The sequence below is a fragment of the Oenanthe melanoleuca genome, chromosome 3 (genome assembly GCF_029582105.1).
Source record: "Oenanthe melanoleuca isolate GR-GAL-2019-014 chromosome 3, OMel1.0, whole genome shotgun sequence".
Classification (NCBI taxonomy): domain Eukaryota; kingdom Metazoa; phylum Chordata; class Aves; order Passeriformes; family Muscicapidae; genus Oenanthe; species Oenanthe melanoleuca.
The window spans coordinates 2,501,703-2,527,766 of record NC_079336.1 but is presented as its reverse complement, the minus strand read 5'-3'; the positions used below and the strand labels follow the sequence as shown (position 1 = coordinate 2,527,766).

The following is a 26,064-nucleotide window of genomic DNA, read 5'->3' as shown; positions in this document are numbered from 1 at the left end:
GAAGAGATGGGACAGCTCTCCTGTGAGGAAAGGCTGAGAGAACTGGGGCTGTTCAGCCTGAAGAGGAGAGCCCTGGGGAGATCCTGGAGCCTAGGTCTTATGTGGCTGGAGAGGAGGTTCAGATTGGACATTAGGAGGAATTTCTCCACAAAAAGGGTGATTAGACATTGGAACAGGCTGAACAGTGAGGCTGTTGAGTCACCATCCCTGGAGGTGTTCAAGGAATGACTGGATGTGGCACTCAGCTCTCTGCTGTGGTTGACAAGGTGGTGTTTGGTCAGAGGCTGGACTCAATGATTCCAGATGTGCTTTCCAACCTAAATGATCTTGTGATTCTGTGAGCTCAAGTTGTACCAGGTGAGGTTCAGATTGGATATTCAGAAAAAATCTTCATGGAAACAGTGGTCAGGCAGTGGAACAGACTGCCCAAGGCAACCTGATGGTGCAACCCTCATCCCTGGAGGTTTTCAAAACATATGTAGGTGTAGAACTTGAGGATACAATTTAGGCATGATCATGTCCATGGGTTAACAGCTGGACTCAGTGATACCAGAAGCCTTTTCCAAGCTAATTCTGTGACTCTGTAAGGGAGCTCCAGGAAAGCTGGAGAGGGATGTTGGACAAGGGCATGGAGTGACAGAACAAGGCAGAATAGTCTTAAGATGAAAGAGGTCAAGGCTAGATGGGATTTTAGGAAGAAATTCTTCCCTGTGAGGATGTTGATCATGTCCATGGGTTAACAGTTGGACTCAGTGATACCAGAAGTCTTTTCCAACCTAATTCTGTGACTCTGTAAGGGAGCTCCAAGAAAGCTGGAGAGGGATGTTGGACAAGGGCATGGAGTGACAAGACAGAATGGTTTCAAGTTGAAAGAGGTCAAGGCTAGATGGGATTTTAGGAAGAAACTCATCCCTGTGAGGGTGTTGAGTGCAGAGGTTGCCCAGAGAATCACAGAACCGGGAGGAACCCTCAAGGACCATCCAGCCCAACTCCTGGCCCTGCACAGGAGCATCGCCAACATCCCTGTGCCTGACAGCGCTGTCCAAGCGCTCCCGGTACCCAGCCCACCTTCCCCCGCCATCCCCTCAGCGCCCGTCCCGGCTCAGCGCGGAGCAGCGCCCGGCGCGCTCCTCCTCTTCCCCTCACGAGGCAGCCGCACTCCAGCCTGCCCTTCGCCAGGCCTCACCCCGCGATCCCGGGCGGGACGGGGCGCGGGGCACGGCGCCGTGCGGGCCGCGGGAGGCGCCGCTCGCTCGGGCCGCCGCCGGTCGCTGTCGCCGCCAGGCGGCCCCGGCCCGTCCCGCGCGCCGCGGAAGCGCCGCCCCCGGAAGCGGCGGGCGGGGGGAGCGGGCACGGGGGGGGCAGAGCGAGCGAGCGCCCGGCGAACGGGCCGGGGACGCGGCGGCGGCGGCAGCAAGATGGCGGCCAAGTCGGATGGCGGCGGCGGCGGCGGCGGCGGCGGCGGCGGCGGCGGCTTCGCCCAGCTGCACAACCTGGACGAGGCGGCGGCGGCCACGGGCGGCGGCGTCGGGGCAGCGGCGGCCGAGGTGGCGGAGGAGCCGGGCGCGAGCAGCTCCTTGCACATCTGCCACTGCTGCAACACGTCGTCTTGCTACTGGGGCTGCCGGAGCGCCTGCCTGCGGAACCTGTTCGGGCGGGCCGCCGCCACCGCCGCCGCCGAGCCGCTGGCCCCGCGCCCCCCCGCCGCCGCCGCCGAAGGGCCGCCGGAGGGCGGCGAGGCGGCCGAGCGGCCGTGGCTGGACTGCCTGTGGATCGTGCTGGCGCTGCTGGTGCTGCTGGGGGATGTGGGCACGGACCTGTGGCTGGCGCTGCACCACTACGGCCGGCGGGACTACGTGTGGTGCGGCCTCACCCTGGCCTTCGTGCTGCTGCCCTCGGTGCTGGTGCAGATCCTGAGCTTCCGCTGGTTCGTGCAGGACTACACGGGCGGCGGGCTGGGCGCCGTGCAGGGGCTCAGCAGCCGCGGGCCGCCCATGATGGGGGGGACCGCGGGCCGGCGTGGGGGACCCGCCGGCGGGGTAGGAGGAGCCGGCGGCACCGCCACCCCCGGGGCGCAGCGCCTCTGCAGGATCTCCGTCTGGGTCTGGCAGTCCGTCATCCACCTGCTGCAGATGGGGCAGGTCTGGAGGTAAGGGGGCGGCCGGGGACTCCGCCGTGCCCCCGGCGGGGCGGGCGGGCGGGCGGCGCGCTGGGTCGGGGAGCGCGGCCGCGGAGGGGCGGGAGCGGCGGCTGCGAGCGCCCGGTGCGACGGGGACGCGGGGCAGCGGCGGCCCTGGTGCGAGATGGACGGGGACAGAGTCACCTCCTGGGTTGAGATGGGCAGGGATAGTGTCACCTCCTGGTTTGAGATGGACGGGGACAGAGTCACCTCCTGGTTTGAGATGGACGGGGACAGTGTCACCTCCTGGTTTGAGATGGACGGGGACAGGGTCACCTCCTGGTTTGAGATGGACGGGGACAGGGTCACCTCGTGGTCCAAGGTGGACGTGGGTCAGTGTCCCCTGTGGTCCGAGGTGGGTGTCAGCGCCTGGTTTGAGGTGGATGTGGGTGACTGTCAGCTCGTGGTCCAAGATGGGCACGGGTCAGTGTCACCCTCCGGTTTAAAATGGGTCACTGTCCCCTGGGTGAGGTGGGGAGCTCTCAGCTCGTGGTCCAAGATGGGCACGGGTCAGTGTCACCTCCTGTTTTGAGGTGGATCAGTGTCATCTCATGGTTTGAGGTCGGTGAATGTCCCCTGGGGCAGATGGGGGTCAGTGTCACCTCGGTGGGCTGAGGTGGGTCACTATCCCCGAGCTGAGGTGGACCAGATGGCCATTGCTGTTACCCCATGGTTTGAGGCAGGTGTGGGGCAGTGTCATCTCATGGCTTGAGTGGATGGATCACTGTCCTCTGGCTGAGGTGGGACCGATGGGGGTCAGTGTCACCTCGTGATTTGAGGTGGGCATGGGTCACTGTCCCTGTTTGAGGTGGGGCAGGTGGGGCTTATTGTCAGCTTGTGGTCTGAGATGGACGTGGCTCGGTGTCACCTTGTGGTTTTGGGTGATGGTGGTCAGTGTGGTGCTCTCCACGTGTAGAAGGAGGAGAGATTTGGGGTTACTCCAACTTTGAGTGAGGAGAGACCCAAAGGAAGGAGTGATTCCCACAAAATGAGCCTGGGGGCTGAGGTGGGGGACATGGGGGTCACTGTCACCTCATGGTCTGGGGTGAATCCTTGCAGTGCTCCCCACAGTGGAAGAGGTGCCAAGGTCCCCCTTGTGCTGAGGGGATGTTTGAGGGGAAGAGAATTTCCCCCAGAATGTGTCTGTGGGGCTGAGGTGGGAGGAGCAGGGTTGGTTGGTACAAGCAGGACATGAGATGGTGCTCCCCACGTGGAGATTTGGGGTGACTCCTTCACTGAGAAGAGCCCCAAAGGGAGCAGAGATACCCCCTCCAAATGAGTGTGTGGGGCTGGGGAGAGGGGACACAGCGCACATCTTGGAGGGGACACAGTTCTGTGTGTGAATGGAAGGGATTCTCAGTGGGAATGAGATGGTTCTCCACAGCCATGGGGCAGGATGGGGAGGGGGGTCATGCAGCTGCTCTTCCCTGCAGGACAGGACCCGGGGCTGAGGGTGACCCTGGCTGTGGCAGGTCGGTCCTGTGTCCCGGGGGGGACTCACCCCACCACCCCCTTTCTGGAGCCAGGGAAAGACCCCATGGAATGCAGGGGCTGCTCCAGAGAGGGTCTGCAGGGGGATGGACCCGTGGCTGCCAAGCACTGGGACGTGCTGGTTCCAGAGGGTTGATGTTCCCCTGGCACAGATCCCGTAGGGATGAGGGTGAGGGTCTCATCCATCCCCAGGAGCCTCTCCCAGCCGGTGGAGCGGGAGCTGCCGGCTCGCTGACTCCCCTGAACCGAAGGAGAGGGGGGTGGGAGTGGAAAAACGCAGCGTGATGCCTCGGCTGTGGCTGTGGAGAAAGGAGAAACCTCCTCGGTGGGGCTGCCGGTGTGAGGCTGAAGGTCAGGGATAAGGGACTGCTCCCTGCCCCAGGGACAGTCCTGGGGTGAAGGAGACACCGGCCGAGGACAGCTCTGGGAAGTGACCTCAGGAATAAAAAAGCATCCTTCAGTGCGAGCTGGAAATTACGTTATCCTGCCCAAAAAGAGAGGTGGGAGGAGGCAGGGAGGGATTCTCCAGGATGAAAGCCTGTGGATGCAAACACTGCCACAGAGATGTCGGGCTCACGGAAAGAGGTGGTGTAAGGACAGCTGTAAAAACCCGGCGTGGCCCAGCATCCTCTGAGCTGGGGCGCGGGGTGGGAACGTGGAAGGGCTGTGAGATTTGGGGTGGGGGTACAGGGACACTCTGGGTTGTGTCACAGGGTGGTGGCTGCACCCCCTCCACCCCACGGATGGGTCAGGCTGTAGGAAGAGGCTCCAGATGGGGGTCACTTACCGTTTGTAGCTTTTAAAATAATCCTTAGGGATCAAAGATTTTTATTTTCCCTTTTTTTTTTTTTAAGAAGCCGCAGGGGTGAAGGGGAGGGGATCTGCCTTGGAAGGGTGCGTGAGATGTGTACGTAGGAAATAAGCCCATGCCATCATGCAGTGCAACAGCAAATACATATTTCTTCTGCATCTTCAATGTCATTTGTGCAGCGTTCAAAGCACGTTTGTTCTCAACTTCTGCTTGGGGGTTTATTCTATTTTTAGGGGTTTTTTACGGCCGGGATTTGGGCTGGGGGGTGGCGGGAGGGGGATGTCTGCGGGTGGTGCGTGCGAGGACGATGAATTGGTCCGCGACCCTTTCTGCTCCTTCCCCTGCTACTCCCAAGTACTGATCCCATCAGCAAAAGCGGTTCTCAATGCAGATGCTCCTCTGGCAAGTTGGATTTTTCCTTTCTTGGAGTCAGGCAGAAGAAATGATTGTGTTTTAGCTGTGCACAGACACCCCGTGCCATGGCACGCTCGAGTGAGCGCGTGGGGAGGGGCATGCTGAAGTGATGCTGGCAGGGACAGAGGGGGGTGCACGTGGGGGGCTGAATTTTGGGTAATGGGGAGAAACAAAGCTCAAGTTGCCCAGACTTTTCCCTGCTGTGCTAACGCAGAGGAACAACACTTCTGAGATTGTGCAGGGCTGGGAATGCCAAAGGGGACTGACAAGGAGTGCTGCAGCCCGGATCACGTTAGGTGAAATCGGAGAGCTTTCTCTCCTGTTGATCTCTAATCCCACTTTAAGGCAGGCTGGACAGTGTGGAGCTGCCTCCCAGTATCTGACCAGAGCCAGAATGAACTTCCTGGAGCAACCTCCATGAGGGTGTCTTTTTTTGCATTCCCACTACAGCTCTTACCAGCACCATTAAAATAAATCTGGGATGCGGTGATGGGATTAATACTGGAACGCACTGGTTTGACCACTGCGTGCTGGGGAGAAGTTTAGACGTGGGGATGGAGGAGGAAAACCTAGGAGAGCACAAGTTCAGTGTGTGATGCTCCCAGCCCAGTTCCCTGTGGGATCACAGATCCGTGCTGCCGCTGCACGGAGCGTAATCGGGATCCTACCTGACGTAGGGGATGGCGTGGGTGTTGCTCAGCAGCTGGGAGAGAAATCGTGGAGAATTGGAGGGGGGAAGGTTGGAGTAGTACAGGAATTCTCCTCCTGAATACATTAGGTAAAATCTGCGTTTGGATTTTGAGGGATGACACAATTCCTGTGGCAGCTTCTTCTCGTAAATACTGGGAAGACTCGCCAATGAGATGGTGAATAAAAACGTTTTATGGCAGAAATATAAATATACGTCGGGATCTTATTTTAGCAAGGCTGTCTCTTCGTTTTGTCGGGATTGTGGGAGAAGGAGCTTGTTTTGGAGCAGCCTGGATGGGAGCTTTGTCTGTTTGTGTCGTATTCAGAGGGTGGATCGTGACCAGGCAGGAGGGCTGAGGGGGCAGTGCAAGTGCTGAGGGGGGGCTGAGTGATATTCCTGGGTTTTTGTGTGTTTTTTTAGTTCAGCTGAGATCTGGAGGATGTGTTAATAGTGCCTGTCTATAGTGGCTGTTGGAAAAATAGTAAAAAACATATGTGTGTGTCTAGAGATATATATATATATTTTGAATTCTTGCTACAAGTAGTCTGATCTCAAATGGATGCCAGCAGTCTGATCTCCAATGCCATTCCCACCAATAAAGCTCAGCTCCTGGGGTTTTTACCTACATAAACCCACAATATTCACCTTTCCTCTCAAATCTTAGATTGTCTTGAGGATTTGAACAATTCATCCAGACTGTCCAAGAAGTGAAGGATGCCAGTTGGGGCACGCTGTGCTCATTATAGAGGTGCTGCAGAGCAAGCTGCCAAGGGCTGTTCCTTGAGGAGGGATGCTGTGGTTTTGCTGGAAACAGGATGAAGACAGGGCTGTTGCTTTTGCTGGAGCTTTTCAGCCATGTAAATTCAGGACAAGTAGAAGTTTTGATACATTGAGTAGTTGCACAGGTTGTATGAATGACAGGAGTGAAGTTCCCTGTCTGATGTACCTTTCCTTAACCTCTGCTGGAAGTGGGTTACTGGGTCATGGATGCTGCCCTGGAATAGGGGGTTTAGAGTGGAAAGTCCTTTTGTTGTCTGTGCTATTAAAGCAAACATTATTGGATTCCATTGGATTAACAGGATGTGGAGCTGAGCTAAAATGAATGCCGACCAGCTGGAAATCTGTGTCTGTGAAACTAGCATTGATGGTGAGTTTTGGGACATGAATGTGCTCTATTTATGAGGTTTGTTATTAAAACAGATTTGAATATAGATCTAGGAGAAAAACATTCGGTACAGGAAACCCCAAGAAATCACAACAAACCTTGTCACTGTTGTGACATTAAAAATTGTCTTGTGTATGTACATGGTGAGAAATTCCTAACATTTAGGCAGAGAGTTGGCATCTTTTTTATTATTGGAAAGACCAAATCTATGAGCTGTTCATCTTTGGAGGTGGAAGGATGAATCAATGGGTTTAAATGGAATATGGCCATTTAATGACTTTGTTTTGAGTGGGTTCAGGCTCCCCTAAAATACTTTGTCTGGGATAAACTTTGTGAGTTAGAGACACATTATTTTGGATGGTTTAGAAATACAGGCAGCTCTACAACCTTGAAGTTCTCTGCCCAAATCCCTCGAAGTGGGAGCCATCTGCTTGTCAAACAGCAGATGAACCAGAAGCTGCTGACCTAGTGCTGCCTCCTTGTCTTGGTATGGGATGTTCAGCTCTGTAGAGCCTTTCTGTAAATTTAGTGCCTTCCCTGGCACGTTGGAATATTTTTTTCAGCTTTTTCTGGTTAGCTTGTCTGGCAGCTTAGTTTTTTCTTTTAGCCAAGTTTTAACAGCTTGCTTTTATAGTATGAAGTTTTGTCAGCTTTTGACAAGTTGGCAGAGGGAAGACATTCTGGGATAGATGATAAATATGTTCTCCCTACAAAATCAGGTCTGGGGTATAACTTTTTATATTTTTTTTTCCAGTGAGGTTGTTCTCTCTTCCAAAAAACTTACCCATTCCACCCCCATTCCTGCAGGATCTCCATAAGGAAGTGCTGGGCTGTGTGTGTACAGGTCCAATACCATCTACAGAGAGAGTGGAAATAATAATAATAATTATCATAATAATCATAATAACAATGGAAAAAGGGCTTTATCCCTTGAGTGGAGTCTCCATGGCTGGCAGGTGGTGGTGATGCTCCATGTCTTGTTGAGTGGTTCCCACTAGAGGGGGTCCAACCACAGATGTTGGAGAGGATCTGCTGGGCCAGCCTTGGGAGGGCAGAGATTTCACCAAACCTTTCCTTGGGAGAAATAATATCCTGCCCTGAGCTGCTGGGAACTCCTCTTCCCATGCCACCCAGTGTTTCTGCAGGGACAGCATGGCTTGGGCAGGTTGGGAGTGGGATTTGGAGAAGAAACTGGTTTGCTCTTGGAGCTGGTGAGGTGGTGCCCTGTGGCTGGGCAGTGACAGCAGCTGCCCTGGTTTCTGGGCAGGAGGAGAGAAGCTTGGGTGAACTGACTTAGTTCTTACTAGAACCAGCATAAAATTTCCATGGCTTTCAAGGTGAAGACACCATTGCTAGGTATTTTGGGGACAGCATTTCCAGGAGTCCAAAAACTGGAAAGGAAGCCAACTGCTTTGAAGATGGGTTGCAGGCTGCTTTCCTAAATGCTCCCACCCACGTGGTCCTTGACCACAACATCCCTTTTCAGCTGTTCAAGCTGAACTCCAGCAAAAGCAGCTGTTTGTTTTTTCCCCACTCTCCCTATGGCTTTATCTCCAATGGCAGTGGCAGCCTGACAGTGCCTTTCCTGGTGGAGGGGAGGCAGGGTGCCAAGGGAAGGAGGAAAGATGGCTCACCATTTTTTGTGCGTTGAAATTCCAGGCTCTGTATTCTCCACCTTTCCAGACACTTCCATTTTGCTCTCAGCTGCACTGAGCCAGCTTTATTCCTTGCAGTGGTTCTCCTCTCTGAACAAATGTAGGTTATTCAGGGAGCATTTCTTTTAATGAAAAGGATGGAGGGAAAACTGATGGTGATAAAGCATCTCTTTGGAGAAGAGCTGCTTTCTCTGCCTTGAGACTGCAAGGAGCAGAAATGGGACGTCAAACATGTAATTTTCCTTGGGGAATGAAGGTGAGCCTGTGCAGAAGTCTGAATCTCTCACACAACTTCACTTTCTACTCATTTTGCTTTATTTCCCATGAATCCTGACTTGATTTTTATCTGACTACCTGACTGTAGTGAAAATCAGCAGTAGTACAAGGCAGTGTTTTAACACCTGGAAGCTTTTAGGCAGGAGGAATTGTGAGTCAGAGTAAGGCTTTGCTGGAGAGAAAATTAAATTGTAATTAAAGGTGTAAGCAAAGAACATGTGCCAAATATTGTCACTTCATTGACCCACCTTCTTCTGATGTGCTGGGATTCAGAATGATGGCCAAGCCTACTGTGGTGCTCTAGGGCACTGAGATGCTTTTCCAAACAGGATCCCAAGAAAATGAGGGAAGAGCTTTCCATGGGAGGAGGATCTTTAGAAAATCCTCCAGCCTAGCAGCAGTCTGATGGAGGGAGGAACACCTTGTGTTTTTAACCCTGTGGAAAAGAACTGCTTGATCATTGCAGGGCAGAACATCAGGTACATCCCAAATCCTTTGGGCTGCAGTGTCAAGGATGCACCCAAAATCTTCTGGATTATAGGACTGAGCTGTGTCTCAGGAGCAGCCCACTGCATCTCTCCATGGATAGATTTTTATTGTTATGTGTTTTTGTCACTCTCTCTACTTGGGATTTACATTTCCTACCACTTTGTATTCCAGTTTCAGCCTGTGTTTGGTTATATGGAAATGATGTAGCAGAGGAACCACGTTTACAATGCTGAGGAGGAGTCTCAGGAGTTGCTGTTTGTCAATCCCTGAACAAATTTCAGTGATAGACTTCTGTTATTTCAGTATAAATGGATGTTTTCTTCCTTACTTCCATATCTTGAATCAGGAACAAAATCAACTTTTGGCCAAGAGACAGAAAAATAGAGCAAAAAGCCATCTCAAATGTGTCCCCAAGACTACAATGGACCTGAAGACTGTGCTGCTCCTCACGTCTCCTTTTTTTGGAAGTCTGTGAGAGCTCAGGTTCACCTCTGAAATATTCACAGTCTGTCCTTAAGTGACTTCAGCTGCACAGGAGATCTTTTGCAGAATTGGCAGCTTTGTTGAAAACTTCTGTGTTCAAGCCCAGAGTCTTTATCATGACCTCCTCTTCCTCTGCTCCACTCTGATTTGGTTTACCTGCAGCAGGATTTTGGCATCCCAAAGAAACATCCCTGTGTTAACCATGGAATAGAATCATGCCACAGAATGGTTTGGGTTGGAAGGGACGTTAAAGACCATCCAGTCCCACCCCCTGCCATGGGCAGGGACACCTTCCACTATCCCAGGCTGCTCCAAACCCATCCAGCCTGGCCTTGGACACTTCCAGGGATCCAGGGGCACTCTGTGCCAGGGTCTCCCCACCCTTACAGGAAAGAATTTCTTCCCCATATCTAACTTAAATCTCTCCTCTTTTGGTATAAAACCATTCCCACTTGTCCAATGTAAAAAGTCACTCTCCCTCTTTTTTATACAGCCCCTTTGTACAGGATGGGCTGAGGGAATAGGGAGCTTCTCCCTGTCCCAAAACCCCATGGGAAGTAGGACTGAGACAGGAATCTCTCCTCAATGCTGCTTCAGTGCCCTGTTAATGGTCAGTGAATGGGCACTAGGAAAACCAAGCCTGTTGTGAACAGGTTTAAATGGACACTGCAGAGGTCTCTGCTCATGCTGGAAAACTCCTGTCAGCTGCTGAACTACACCACCTTTTCTACCTTCACAGGTCTGCTTGGTGTGGGAGAAGTTTCCCCATAAAAGCCCCACCATTTTGGCAGAACTCTTACTAAAAACTCCTCAGGTGCAGAAAGCTCTGGCAGCTGGAGCTGCCTTTATCACTTTGCTAATTAAACCTGTGGGGAAAAACCCAAACCTGAGTGGGGAAGGATCATGTCCAACTGCCAGAACCTCCCTCAGCTCATGGGGTTCTGTGGGGTTTTCTGTAGGGGCAGGGAGCAGGATCATATTTTGCTTTTTTGATGGACACTGGACATCACAACTCTCCAAAAAAATCCAGGAGAGATGAGCCCCCCATCTTTTCAGTGGGGTGGCTCAGGATCATCTCTTAAAGCAGAGACATGCCACATATCCCTGTGAGTTTAAAGAGTTCTTGTCTCTGGGAAAATCATCATTCTCCCATTTTCTCTTGTAAAAAAAAAAATCAATTTAACTCCTCATGCTTGGAACCCCCACACAGGCAGCCCTGGATGACAGGATGGCAGAAATACATTGCCTGATCTACCAAACACAGAAGACAGCAGTAAAAGCACCAGGAGTGGTTTTGAGTTTGGGATTGGAATTCATCCCAGTTATGTCTAAGCGAGGGAAAAAAGAGCAACGGAGGCCGATGTTGTTGAAGTAAAAATTGTAAAGAGTGGTATAAGCAGAAGGCATTTAAATAATGTAAACAGTCTGGCATGGGAGGAAGGATGGGAGGCATTCCAGAAACAAAGGGAAAATAGTTTTAAAACATGGCTAAAAATACAGCAACTCTTGAATTCCAGAGATTATCTCAATTAGTGCTTTTTCAATATATCTTTACAACAGAATTGTTGGAGTTCACAAAAGATAATGGAGGCTATGAGATCCAGAGAAGTGATATTAATTTCTTTAATTAAAAGGATGAAGGGCTCCCTAAAATAAGATTCACTTATCTTCTGTTGCAGGGAAGAGCGAGGTTATATTCAGAAACTGCAGCTCATGGCACTGTGGTGTGGAGGAATCATGGAGAGAGGCAAGGCTGGGAGGAAGAGCCCCTTCTTCAGCCCCAGCAGTGACTTTCAACAGCAGATCCCTTCCCAGGGGATTTATGTGCTGTTAGAGCAAAATGGGGTGATTTTACATTTCCAAGAGGATTTTGTTTGATGTTCAGAAAGCAAGAATTGGATGTTTTTGTCTAACAGAAAATGAAATACTCAGACATCAGAGCTTTGAGGGACAGGAAAACATGGTTTAAGCTGGGAATTGGTGTGTGTGGAGCTGTTCATGGATGTGCTCGATGCCCTCTGGCTCCAGAGGTGTGTGGCACATGTCAGAATTCATGTCCAGCTCAGCACTGTGTGTCCATCCCTTGGATGGGGGAGAACCATGAATGGAAATCCAGCTGGAAGTGTAGGGGGAGACCATAGGGGCCAGGGAGGAGAGAAGACCCTCGTGCAGATCTAAATTAAATTAACCCCCTGGATGTATATTAATATGTTAAGTAGCACTAAGCTCTGTATCCCAGCTCAGCAATATTTCAAGGCACTTTATTGCTTTAATGGAGGGATAAAATAGAACCTGCAATTACAGTAATTTTTCTAATTGAATATTTTGCTTTATTCTTTCCCTTTCAAATCATGACTGTAAGTACCAGCCTTCATAAAGCTTTGGAAATATTTATACTTTCCCTCTCTGGCAATGGGTGTAAATATGCTTTTTCTTGGGCAGAGTGTTTGGGTATCTCTTGGATGAGGAGCAGAACAGCTCTGGAAAGCAGTGTGCAGTGCATCTTCCTCTGCTCCTTTTAATCATGGAATTCTGGGATGGTTTGGGTTCAAAGGGACTCTGAGGATCATCCACTTCCAACCCCTTTCCATGGGTAGAGACACCCTTCTCTATCCCAGACTGCTCCAAGCCCCATCCATCCTGGCCTGGGACACTTCCAGGGATCCAGGGGCAGCCACAGCTTCTCTGGGCACCCTGTGCCAGGGCCTCCCCACCCTCACAGGGGAGACTTTAATCCCAATATCCAAACTAACCCTATTGTCTTTCAGTTTAAAACTGGGAAACACTTGCTCCCCATCAGTGGAGAGGGTGGAATGTGATATCACAGTCTCAGTGTTTTCTGCCATCCTGCATGGGTTTGATGTGAATGTCAGGTGTCTTTTTGATTAATTTCTTGTCCATGCAGGGGTAGTGGACAATAAGAGCTGTTATTCCCTATGTTCTGTGCAAGCAGATGAGATCCTTGTTTTCTGCCACCTAAACTGAGTTTGGGGAGGAGGACTAGTAAAGCTCCATAAGGATCCTGCAAGATGTAGATTGGTTGGTAAAGGCAAAAGCTGAAGGGCAGAGTCCTTGCCCAAAACCAGCCAGGTGAGGCAGTGACAACAGGGGATTAAACTCAGAACCTGATGGTATAATTAGGTGTCAATTGAGTTTTTTAAAGTAGCCATTTTCAGTGGCAGCTCTTCAAACCAAAGTTCCTCCTCCCAGCCTAAGCCTCAAGCAGGCAGCAAAATGCAGCTAAATGAACGTCATAATTGCGTTGTGCATTCCGTGTGTGCTGAATCCGGGCTTTAAAGAGGGAGATCTGCTGATACTCCCTCCATGTGATGGGATGCTATCAGTTGGAGGCTGTTGCAGGAGCTGTCTCCTCGTCTAAAGGGGACTTTTGATCCAATAAACTGCTTATCTCGTGTAGTTGTCCTTTCATCTAGCGTGGGTGGCGTGTGACGGCTGATGGAAGGCGCAGTATTGTGGCTCGTTGATGAATATTAATTAGAGATGGAAATAATTTGGAGCAGCGTGCACTGAGGGCTGCAGGAATCCATCAGTTCCTCCCTCGTGGAAGGATCCCAAATGCAGGGAAGTCACTCAGGCTGGGGTGTGAACTCAGCACACCGAGTCTGTCACGCAGCAGGAGGTCGTCTCGGGGCTTTATTTCCCAGTTTGTCACAGCTGGGCTGGGGAGGGAACAATTTCCTTGGGAAATATTTTTCCTTGGGAGAAAGCAGCAGTGCCTTGCCAAGCGATGTGCATCCAGGCTGGAGGTGAGGCTGTGCCTGGCGCGGGGCTGTGTGAGCGGCAGCGCGATAAGGCGCCGGCGCCCTTGTTGCGCTGAAGGACACGCTTGGCTCCTGAATGCTTAATCTTACCTTAGTCCTTGTCACTCCAGCCCCTTGGCACACACTGACGTAAATGCATCCTGCCACTGACGCCAGGAAAGGCTCCAGCCCCAGATGAGGTGATAGCAGAGCCCTTCAGTGAATATCAGGATGGTTTGGGCTGGAAGAGACCTTAAACATCATCTCATTCCAGCCCCTTGCCATGGGCAGGGACACCTTTATCCTTTAGTGCTTCCATCTCAAAGCCCAACCATGGGCACTGATCAAGGGTAGAGCTCTCTTCATCTCACTTGCCAGGAGCTCATCCTCAGTGGCCACATCTCTTGGGAGCTTGGTAATGGCAGGATTTGCCCTCTGGCCCTGAGATGGGTTGGCACAGCGTGGCTGTTTTTGTCACATTAAGCTTTCTTGGCTTTTAGGAGAGTGTGGCTGCCTCCAGGATGCCAGCTGGGAATGGTTCTGGTGTGCTTCTTGAGGTGAGGGCTTGTAGGGCCCAGGGATGATCCTGTGCTGCTTGAGCCTTGAAGGCAGCAGCAACCCTGCCTAGCAGACAAGGATGCAACACATCAGAAGGAAAATGTTCCCATTGCATAAGGTTAATTTTAATTTTCTTATGAGAGTGTAGTCTTGTTTTTCCAAGCTGATGAAGGTGTATCCAGCTTGTCAGTGTCTCCAGCAAAGTCTGCTTCTAGCTTTTGGATATGGCCATCAGATTTACCTGTTTGGGACTAAATTTATTTTATGAGTCCTGTGTGTGCACCAGTAGTGGAAGCTAGATCCCTTCATTGGATTAGATTGTCATTGTCATCTTTGGGAGAATTATGTCCAGTGGGCTGTTTTAGAATTGATGCTTTGGGGTGAATCCCAGGTGAGGAGAGCAGAGAAATGCCAAGCCTTGTCATAAATCATGGAATGACAGGGTGGTTTGGGTTGGAAGGGACCTTAAAGCTCATCCAGTTCCAGTCCCCTCTGATGGGCAGGGACACCTTCCCCTGTCCCAGGTTGCTCCAAGCCCCATCCAGCCTGGCCTTGAACACTTCCAGGGAATTTAGCTGAGACCCAAACACTGGTGGGTGTCTTTGTGGACTCATCCTGCTGGGATGCTGGTGGAGGAGGGTGTGATTTGTTGCTCCTGCAGTTTTCCAGAAGGGAAAACCCCCTGGGCTTAAACTGGATTATCCTCAGGAGCTCGGGACGTGCAGCGAGCCAGAAACGTGCACTTGTGGGGTCACCCATCCCCATCCAGACCCATCCCAACTCTAATTGTGGGTTAATTTATTTCTAAAGCCAGCCAAGTAATTAACTGCATTCCTCTAAAACTCCTCGGAGCCCTTCAAACCAGTGCTTTAAAAATGGGTTGATTATTCCGCTTTCTTCAAAGCGCGGGGTATTAGGAGAAGTCAGCTCCTGCAGGCACGGTCCTCTGGCAGCCCAGGGCACTCCAGGGGTGCTGTGCCGTGTCACACACGCTCAGTGTCACCAATCAGTCGCCTGTGAGTGTCACTTGCTCTAAGTGGGGCATGGGCTGTCACAGGGCTCCCTTTGGAATTCGTTCCCTTCCCCCGGCGTGGCTGGCGTTGGCTTCTTTGAATGAGCTCAGGCTTTGCTTTTCAATCGTGAGCTTTAGATCTGGGATAATAAAACATCAAAGTAAACCAGATTGTTGTGGATACAGAAAAAAAAAAAAATCAGGACACTCAGTAGGACTTCGGGGAGTAATAAATTTGTTCTATATTTAATCTCGTATTTATCGCAGTGTCAGTATGAGACCACTTCATTTTACTACTTTAACTGTAGCTAAGAATAACTGAATCCTTGAAATATTGAGAAAGTGGCTAATACCTGGTGGTAGCTGATGGGATCCAGCTTTAATAGTTATTGATTGGCTTCAAAAAGCTCCCAGTAATATCACATCTCAGCTACTGTATGTTGGGAGTTCAAATCCTATCAGTTATTTAAGATTAGAAGTAATTGTAGATTTGCAGTTTAATCATCCCTCAATAGGTGAAGCCAGCCAGGGCTTCAGGTGTCATTTATAATTTTGCAAAAAATTATGGTTGATCTGCCCCGGTTTTATGGTGGGAAAATCTTGGCATCCCTAAATTCAGATATTCTCCATCACTTCCTCTGCTTACTCTAAAATTGGTGTGGCTTTTCTGATGGAGATGCAAAGCCCAGTTTGAAATCTGTTTGTCAGGCAGTCAGAATGGACAAATGACCCCTGTAGGGTGGTCTTAGTGCTTGGTCCTTTCTCATATTGCCCCTTGTCTCAGAAAGGGCTGAAAAAACCCATAGGAAAATAAAAATTATCCCTTAATAAGGGAAATATCTTGCATCCAGAAATTCAGGAGAGCAAAAAATCAGATTAAACATTGCTTTTGAGTACTAAAACTCTGCCTTGAGTAACCTGACATTTACCTGTGCCTCAGCAGTGCTTCAAACCAGCACCTTTAATGATGCTTTATTACCAATTGTGTTCTTAGTCTTTGCTTTACTGCTCTGGAGTTTCATAATCCCATTTATCCAGACATTTGGGGTTTTGCTGTTTCTTTTCTCCATGGCATGGCTTGTTGCACAATTAGAGCTTCGTTAAAGGCTCTCATCATTTTTTATTTTTTTTGGTTGTGATCAAGCTCTGCCTGCAAGGAACCACAGAATTTTCTGTTTGAGCACACAGATCTCCCTGTAATTCCCTGCTGCTCCTTTTGTCAGGAATCAGCTCTTTGACATTTCTGGGAAGTGACCAATTTTTTACCAGTGAGGGCAAATTACTTCTAACTCCTTTATTTTTCTTGTTGATATTTTAGTGTGTTCTGAGACGAAAAAAAAAAATCACAATTTTTCTCATTTCCTACAATTGTTGGGAGCTGTGTAACTTTAGTGGGGAGTTTGAATTCAAGGGTTGAGTTGAATTTCTGGTGGCTTTGCCAACTTCTTTGCCTGGGACTGGATTATTTCCCCCTTTTTTTTTCAGGGGATTAGGGGATTTGTTTGTGAAGCAGCACTCCTAACACAGGTGTCTGAGAGGAGGTTCACACCTCCTCCATTTACTTTAAATGAATTTCTTTTGACATCCTGAAACTGGTTTTTGGGGAAAATGGCGAGGAAATCACACTTTTAATTTGTAATATTTATTTTGGATTCATTCTGATGAGGAATTTTAAGTAGAAATTGACAAGTGAGAATATAATAATTGAAAAATTATTATTTAGAGCCAATTCCCACATGGAATATGGGAGTAGAAAGCTGTTTAAGGATCCTGAGTGCTGGAGGAGCCAGGCTGGAATTGGGGAATTGTGCCTGGTTGAGATCTGGTGTTGAGTCCTTGTCTGCTGCTGTGAGGCTCATAAAAGACCACAGCCCTAAATAAAAATGAAAATACACATATTTATGATCTTTAACTTCCCTTCCAACCCAAACCATTCCATGGTATTTAGGGTGGTTATTCTGCCTAGCACTGCTCCTTAGGGTCAGAAATAGTCCTTGCCTTGCTCCCACTTTCCACTGGATATAGGATTAATTGGTTGTGTGAATTAACTGAGGACTAAGCTTCATTAGGCTGACATTATCAGTGCATTTCTATTCTTCCTGTCCTAAATCCTCAGTGAAAACATCTGTTAGTCACTCAGAGTAGGAGTCTGTATCCTTAAGAACAATTTAACCATCATAAAACTGGAAATTTTTACCAATCAGACTCCTTTAAATATACTTGCTTCTCTTCCAGTCCTTTTTCCAAGAGGAAACTTTTCAGTAGGACACTAAATCTGTGTTAACTCTAGTTAACACAAGTGTTCCTGTTTGTGAGGCAGGTGGGACTCTGATAGCTGCCCAGAGCTCTGAGATGAGCTGTGTCCTGTCCTCCTCCCTGGGCATCACCCCTCATCTGCTCTCTGCTCTTTATCCTGTTCCTTCTATGGCAGTGTGGTCAACTTTCCACAGAATTCTTGAATTATTGAATCATTAAGGTTGGAAAAGAGCTTCAAGACCAACCTGTGACCCATCCCCACCTTGTCCCCAGCCCAGAGCTCTGAGTGCCACCTCCAGCCATTCCTTGGGCACCTCCAGGGATGGGCACTCCAAACCTCCCTGGGCAGCCCCTGCCAGTGCCTGGGCACCCTTTCCATGGAGAAATTCTTCCTCATGTCCATCCTGACCCTCCCCTGGTGCATTTGAGGCTGTTCCCTCTCCTCCTGTCCCTGTTCCCTGGGAGCAGAGCCTGATGCCCCTGGCTGTCCCCTCCTGTGAAGAAATAGTTCTTAATTTCCAGTCTACACCTCCTCTGGCACAATTTGAGGCCATTTCCTCTCATCCTGTCACTTGTCATGTGGGAGAAGAGAACCCACCTGTCCACATCCTCCTGTCAGGTAGTTCAGGCTTCAGTTTCCTTTGATCCATCTCAATTTTCTTGGATCACCTAAGAAATGGGAGACCTGTCCAAGGCTGACTCTCCCTGCCATTCAAGCCTCAGAAAGTTTCAGGTTTTTGGAGCTTTGCTACCTTTGGCTTTTTAATAAAAGACAAGATTCATAATAGAAATGCAACTTAAAGGCCTGGCAAACCAACATTTACTGAAAGTGCTGTTATTGGTGTTAATTGGATTTCAGGAAAGCTTCCTCACAGGAGCAGAGAATGACCATGAAAATTCACCATTGCAGACATAAAATTTGCTCCCACATCCTTTTGCCTGTGATTCTCATGATAACACAGAAATTATTTGCCTATTAAAGGGTATCTATTACTCTTCCTAATCATAGGAATAGAATTAGAAAAAGGAATTCCTGCTTTGAATGAGGCTGTTTACCCCATTGTGTGTAGCCATTATTTTCCTCTGTTATTTTCATCCTCTACTTTCCCATTCAGTCACAGCAGTGAAGTGTCAGGTACATCTGAAAGCTCTGGATTCATTCAGCAAAGTCAGCTTTTGTCAGTTTATGATCTCACACTCTTTTTTTCCCCCCCACAGGAGTTCTGTTACCTGATAAAGTTGTGTCTCTTTGGGTCAAACCAGTGGGATTATCTAAATGAGGCTGTTGGCTCTGCTGTCCTTCCCAGCCTGGCTCTGCTCTGCCTTTGATGGGGGCCCTTCCTGGGGTGTCCTGCACTTGTTCCACCCTGCCTTTGCTGAATTCAAGAACTAACTCCTGTGTGTGGAAGAACACTCTGTGTCCTGAATGGTTCAGGGCTCAGGGTGACAGGGATAACCAGCTTTTGTGCACAGCTCCCTGTGATCCCTAATAACTGCTGGAATTAAAGGAAGGAACCACAAAGCAGCAGCAATGGTTGGTGTTTTAAAGTAGTTCTGATTTAAGTGTAAAATACTTTTTTTTTTTAACTTTATCAGTTACTGAAAACACAATGCTTGAAAGAGCTTTTCTGGCAGTATAGGAAAGTACCTTCAGAGATCTCAGGCCAAAGCACTGTGCAGCTCATTATCTTCTTTCTGATGGCAAGCAGAAAAGAGCACAGCTGGCCCAGGAAAAGGGGTTGGATCTGGGCAAGTATGTCCTGATTTTCCCCCAGGTTCTTGTGCCATCATTGTGGCTTTAAAAGTTCCTGAGCAGGAGGTGGTGTGTGTTTAACAGCCCACAATGGATGCTTTAGTCCTTTGAGGGGTTTTGGAGCTTGGGAAAATTTTCTTTAGGGGCTTTTTTTTTTTTTTTTTTTTTTTTTTAATTTGCCCTGCTTGATGTCTCCTTGTTTTTTTTCATTAGGAAGATTCCCACATATGGGTCTTCTAGTGGGAGGTTCCCTGCTTGTGGCAAAGGGTTGGATCTGGATGATTTTCAAAGTCCCTTTCAACCCAAACAATTCTGTGATTCTGTGAATTCTAAGAGCTTGAAACTGCTCTCCTGCAGATACTGAGAGTGGGACAATTACAGTTGTTTTATTTGTTTTGGGGTTTTTTTTTTTGGGGGTGGGTGGGGTTTGGTTTGTTTTCATTCAGATTCCTCTGTAGAACAGGGATTACTTGAGCTTTACACAAAGTAAGTAATTCTGAAGAGCTGAAATCAGGAGGGTGAGTTTCTGCCCCTTGCAGAGGGAGAAAATACCTCTGCAGTAAAAACCTTTTCACAGATTCATTGTGGACACTTGATTTTTTAGTGAAGCGAGGTACTGAATGTTCCAAAGTCATTTTTCCAGCTTCAGTGTGGTGTCAGTGTTGACAGTTGGATTCAATGATATTTTTATTGGATAATTATGCTTTGTGTGTATTGGACTTTGGGAATATGTATAGAGAAAACACTCTTGTGCTGTCAGAATTTTTAGTGTGAATGTGTTATTCACTCTGCAGTCAAAGGGTGTATTAGTGAGAAGGATTTTATTAAATTATAGAATGCTGGGATGGTTTGGGTTGGAAGGGACCTTAAAGCTCTTCTAGTTCCAGCTCCCTTTCATGGGCAGGGACACCTTTCTAGAAGGTAAAATTGCTTTTTAAAAATGCCTGTGCTCTCTTCAGCTGGTGCAGAGAGAGCTGAGCTGTGAAGAGGAGGGAGACCCAAGGAAAACAGGATCCCTTCAGATCAAATCCTGCCTCCCAATGGGATGCTCATGCTGATGAGCAGAGGTGATTTTACACCAGGAACAGCTTCAGCAGCAAAGCTCCTCTCTGAGATGAGTCATTAGTTGTGGTTTCTCTCCTTTTTCTCATCTTTTACCACTTGGAATAACTCCCCATAGGCACTGGGGAGAATTGGTCCCTGCAGATTTCTCTGCAGCAGGTTGTGATCCCAGCTCTGAGATGTACAGCAGGATTTGAGGAAAAATCCTGGAAGGGGGCAAGCACTGAGAATGGAGAGTGGGCATTGCAAGATTGGTTGGCTGCATATTTCCTGGGGGGATAGCAAGGGGTGTGATAATGACTGATCTCAGAGGGGATGGTTTAGAAAGAACAGCTCCTGGCTGATTTCAGCCTCGGGATAACGTGGTTTGGCTCATGCCCTGGAGCAGGAGCAGCTCAGGGAGAAGGTGGAGAGCTGGTGGATGAATTGAGGAATATCATTGCTTCAACAAGAGGCAGCAAGTCTTGTATGAAGTTCTTCTCAGTCTGTAAGGGCAGGAGATGAAGGGAAAAAGTAGAATTCAGGATCACAAGAGTTTTCTGTGATTCTGCATTGTAGGAAAGCAAATTCCAAGCAGCTGCAGCCTTTTCATTTCAGGCAGTTAATGGCATTTTCCCATTAAATTAATTTACTTTCTCAAATCACAAATGGATCTTTAGGATTGTTCACAGCAGTAACTCAGTGCATAAAACTTGGATGTCTCTTCATAGAATTATGGAATGGTTTGGGTTGGAAGGGACCTCAAAGATCATCTCATTCCATCCCCTGCCATGCACAGGGACATTTTCCATATCCCAGGTTGCTCCAAGCCCCATCCAGCCTGACCTTGGGCACTTCCAGGGATCCAGGGGCAGCCACAGCTTCTCTGGGCACCCTGTGCCAGGACCTCACCACTTTCACAGGGAAGACTTTTTTCCTATCATTTAGCTTAAATCTCCCCTGTTTTATTTTCACACTATTCTTGTATCTCACCTGTAAGATGAAGCCCTGAGCTGCAGGTGCCTTCCCAGCCCTTTGGAGCACACAGACCCCAGCCCTGTGCTGCTAATCCACCTGCTGTGCCTGAGCACTGAGCAGATCCCAGGGAGACTTTTCATCTCCAGCAGGACTGCAGGCCACAGACCTCGTGTTCTCCAGGATGTGAGCAGAGTGTAGTATTGATTGGAATGCTTACTGTAGTTATTTATTGCCTTCATTAGCAGGGAGGAGATGAGAGACTATCACAGTGTATTAAGTTGTCCCAGAGACACCTGGATAGTAAATTATAACTAAGCAGTCAACAGTGGAGTAGAAGTGGTGGAAAGCTGGGATGGGCAATGTAGGGATCTACCAGTCAGGCTTTTTAAATCACTAATGTGCAGATTCAGCATGGTTATTGCTTCCTGTGGCTGGTAATGCTGTTTTAAGGAACTTAAGAGACTGAGCTAATTGAGGTCCATCTTGAGATTCCTCTTCTCAGCACAGCACTGAGACTTTGGATAGGTGTTTTCATAGGATTTCATCAGAGATAACCCCCCCAAAACTGCTATTTTGCTGTAAACATACCCTTTCAAGGAAGGGAAAGGTTGAGCTAACATGATAATATCCCTGGATTGATGATAGGCTGGAAAAGAGATAAAAACCTGGGTAGAATTCCATTTCCTTCCAGTTCACCACCAAATAAACCTTTGTTATCCTGAGGGAGATGACTCTCTGTGTGCTGGTATGGGGTTGTAGCATTTTTAACTTCACTGGTTATCGTGGCTAACTGTTGGAATCAGTGATCTTACAGATCTTTTCCAACTTTAATGATTCTATGATTCACCCAGCACTCAGCTTTTACAGCCTTTGAACCCAGAACCTGCCCAGAGTCCACTACTGCAGCTGTGGGGCTTTATTCTATAAGAAAAATAAAACTTACATGGTCAAAGGAACCTCAGAAAAAGCTCAGTGACACAAGGACCAGTTGAGGACAGCAGAATTGAAAGTGGCCAAACTTTTTTGGTTGCTTTTATTTGTATTAACTATAAAAAACCTCCACCAAACCTACAGTTCTGCTTTACCTGAAGCTGCTGTGACTCATAAATAACCCACTGAGCACTGTGCTCACAGCCTAAACCACTGGAGATGTATTTAAAGCCATAAACCCTCTTGCTGCACTTGTATTTTTGTTTTAAATCCTGTTTGTGCAAGACTGTTAATTTACACAGGGCTTTACAAACACAGATAAGTCACTTTGCCTGCCCACATAACTCATTCTTAGAGGTCTGGGCTTCCTAAATTAATGCTTTGTCCAGGTATTAGGGCATCCCTTCCTTTCCTTGTGTATCCCTGTGAGCCATCCTTGAGGCAGAGCCTTTTTTTGGACAGACATTCCTTCACCCAAGGGAGTTTCATTCCCAGCTGGGCACTGGGCTCTGTTTGGGAGTAATTTTGGGGTGGAAAGTTCAACACTCAGGGCTGTAGGAGCAAATCCAGACTTTTATTAATGCCCAATTCCTTATGTTCGTGCATAAATAATACCTGGATGTGACATACACTGCTTGATTGTGCATTTAATGATGACATTTTTTGGCATTTCCTCCTTGATTTGGGAAGGATCCTCCTTATGTTGGAGGCACAGGGAGTTCAGAGCATCTTAGGTTTCATCTCCATCCCACTGGATGAGGGATGGAGCTGAGGATTTCCCCTTGCTGGAGCTTGCTGATGGTGTAAAGCACTTCAGGCAGCCTGAAAAGCCTGAGTGTTTCCTGCAGGAGAGTGTTGTGTTCTCCTGGTGCCAAATGGGTCAAAATCTCTGCCGTGGTGGTGGCAAACTGTGGAGCTGGCAGGGGAAGGAATAAATCAGGGAACGTTCTGGGGAGATGATCGTTAACCAGCATTCATGTGGAAAACAGCATCTAGACATTCAAACACTGCTAATAGCCTTTGATTAACCATTTTTGTTTTGTTCTTGCTCAGTGTGTTAATCACTGTGATTAAAATGCTTAGCCACCATGGAGCTAGGCGTTGGATAAATTAGGAAGTAAGCAAATCCAAACAGATGGGGCAGGGGAAATTAGTGTCTCTGGCAGGGCCAGTGTTAGACAAGGCAGGACCAGGGAAGATTTAGGGAGAGACCCTAAATAATCTAAGAAAAGCAAATTTACATTTGCAGTGGGCCTGCCAGATCTCCCCACCCTGCTGCTCCTGTTCTTTGCTTTGCTTCCTCAAGCCTTTTTTCTCTGCTTCTGGAGCTCACCTGGCCTATCAGGTCCCAGGATGCTCCAGGCAGCTTTGGAATCTGCTCTCTGCTTTGCACAAGGACATCCCAACATCTTTGTGGGGTGGGTCCTGTGTCCCCTGCTGCAAATCCTTGTGAGAAGGATCAGCCACTCAATTCTGGCTCAAGAATTCTACTTAGGTGGGTTATTTTTCCTTTTTTTATATCAATGGCAAACCATGAGTGGGCACCATCCTTCAGTGGCACAATGGCTACTTTAAACTGCTGGGATTAGGGCAAAATCCTTGTTTAATGCAGATTTTCAAGGAAGAATGAGGGCTGGAAAGGCACTTGCACTACTTGTAAGATCAGGAGCCTTGTTAGGTGTCAAGATACATCAAAATTAGCATCCAGTCATGTCACCTCCAAAGAGAAATCACAGATAAAACAGGTGAGCACAGAGGTTTCCTTGTGGTAGGTTTGGACAAAGCAGGAATTTCCTGAAGCAGGGATCATCCATGGAGGTGATGGGGAGACCACACTCACAGCCCTCTCTGTTCTTCCTTCCCCTTAATCTTGTTTTCTGTGTAACTTGTTTTCTGGTAGAGCTGTGAAAAAAAAAAAAAATTAAATGGGTAGTTTTGGTGACAGCAGTTTTTGGCCTGTTATGTGCTAGGATCTGTAGCTAGGATTTCCAATTTCCCCTCTAATCAAAAGGTTTCCTAAACCTTTCAGAAGTGCTCTCCTGGGATGACTGCACTCACAGAAAGGCAAGTGCTTTGTTTCTCTCTTCAAAGGTACCCAGAGCACAGCACAGCCACCAGCCCAGTCCTGCTCCTCTCAGAGCATCACTGGGCACAAGTGCACAGCCCTTCCTTTGCCAAATGCTCCAGTACATGCTGAGCCTGGGATGTTATGGTGGGAAAAGTTGGGAAGTCTTAGAGTTTCCTCACTATAAGAAATGCTAAATTTCATCTGAACCAGTGTTCAGTTATGTTGAATTTTGTTCTTGTATTTTTGTTGTGCCAGATGGATTTTTACTCATAATCACAAAATTATAAAATCTACAGAGTCCCCAGCAGACATCACCCATTTAATGATCTCTGAGGGTACATTCCTTACTCCTGGTACTCTTTTAAGACCCCAGGCAATACTCCTTAAAAGTTAGTTCTGTATTTGTTTGATTTGTTTGTCTGGATTTTTTGCTTGTTTCTGCTTTTTTTTTTTTTTTTAATTTTCCATCCCCTTGATTTAGTACTTTCCCTCCTGTCTTTACATGATCATCCTGGAGAAGTTTAGGTTGGTTATTAGGAAAAGGTTCTTCCCCCAGAGGGTGGTTGGGCATAGAACAGGCTCCCCTGGAGCTGGTCATAACTCAAGAAGTGTTTGGACAACAAACTCAGCCTCAGAGTGGGATTTTTGGGGTGTCTGTGCAGGGCCAGGAATTGGACTCCATGATCCTGGTGGATCCCTTCCAACTCAGCATATTTTATTATTCTACCTCTTATATAATATTTCTGATTTCATTCATGACTAAGCACAGCAGTTTTCAAGCCTCACAAAAAACTTTGCTGCCTGTGCCTCCTTCCTTACACTGGCCTTACTTTCTTGCTTTCATCTCCTTTTTTTTTTTATCCCCCTCAGGTCATATGTCTATAGGCAGGAAAGCACTGATAGGGCTAACTAAAAATGTCTTTTATAGCTGAAATAAGAAGCCCTTAGACTCACCACTGTGTCTAAATATACCTGAAAAAGTTGGGCTTATTCAGCTCTCCTCTAAGGCAATTGAGACATGTGAGTCTCCAGCTGAGTGTGTTAAGCTCTGCACTGACCACACTTCCAAATATTTTATTTGCAGCGTGTTAAGGTTTTTTTTCAGCAAGTGCTCTATTGTTATTGCCAGGAAAATGCTGACATATATTTTATGTAGCCCATCAGATGTGATCCAGACTCGCTTTGCAGGGCTGAGTAGCATTGCTACAGCCAATTGTTGGACACAGCATTTTGCTGCGTTTCCTGACATGCTTAATAAAGATATTTTCATGATTCTGGAGGCAGCCTGAATGCCATTAACTGCTGGCTTTCTGAGGAAGCACAAATGCAGCTCCTAATGCCAGGCTCTGCAGGTTTGGCTCAGGTACCACTCCAGAGCGTGGAAAATTGAAATAAAAAGCACCTTGGCTGCTTGGCATCACCTGAGCTGTGCTTTCTGTGCTGCAGATTGATCTCATCCATGGATCAGGGGAAGGCAGAGCTGGGGGGGTTTTCTCAGGGATGGAATGGAGGTGCTTGAATATTCTGGCACACAGGAGACCTGGCAGAGGATCTGAGGAAAACATTTCTGTCAGCCTGTGTCAGGGTCCCTGTGATATCCATGTGCTGTTTTGGCAGACTCCAGAGCCTGGAGATGTGCTGACCTTGCAGCCAGAACAGGAATTTGTTATTCCAGTAGAGCTGGGCCTTGTCATCACTGGTTTATCTTGGATTTAGTATTTTTTCACTTCTAATCCACAGTGGATGTGTGGGATAGGAGGAAAGCAGGAAACCTGCAGAGGAATTGTACATGGAGGTAAATCCTGGAGGCAAGAAGCACCCTGCCCATGAGGAAAGACTGAAAGGATTTGGGTTGTTCATCCTGGAGAAGAGAAGGCTTTGGGCTTACCCTACAAGAAAGATGGAGAGAGACTCTGTACCACAGCCTGGAGGGACAGGACAAGGGGAGATGGTTTCAAAATAAAATAGAGTAGGTTTAGAATGGATATTAGGAGAAAAATCTTCCATGGTGGATGGGGAGGGCCTGGCACAGGGTGCCCAGAGAAGCTGTGGC

General features: G+C 48.1%; 1 protein-coding gene across 1 annotated transcript in view; it reads left to right on the top strand.

Moving 5' to 3' along the window:
* The first annotated feature begins 1,370 nt into the window (after nt 1-1,370).
* The window catches only part of LOC130251417 (XK-related protein 6-like), a 48,214-nt gene continuing 23,520 nt past the window's right edge, over nt 1,371-26,064 (top strand). The window contains exon 1 of the mRNA XM_056488010.1: nt 1,371-2,149. Coding sequence (XP_056343985.1) covers nt 1,419-2,149 — 731 coding nt within the window. The 5' untranslated portion in view covers nt 1,371-1,418. The remainder of the gene's footprint in view (nt 2,150-26,064) is intronic.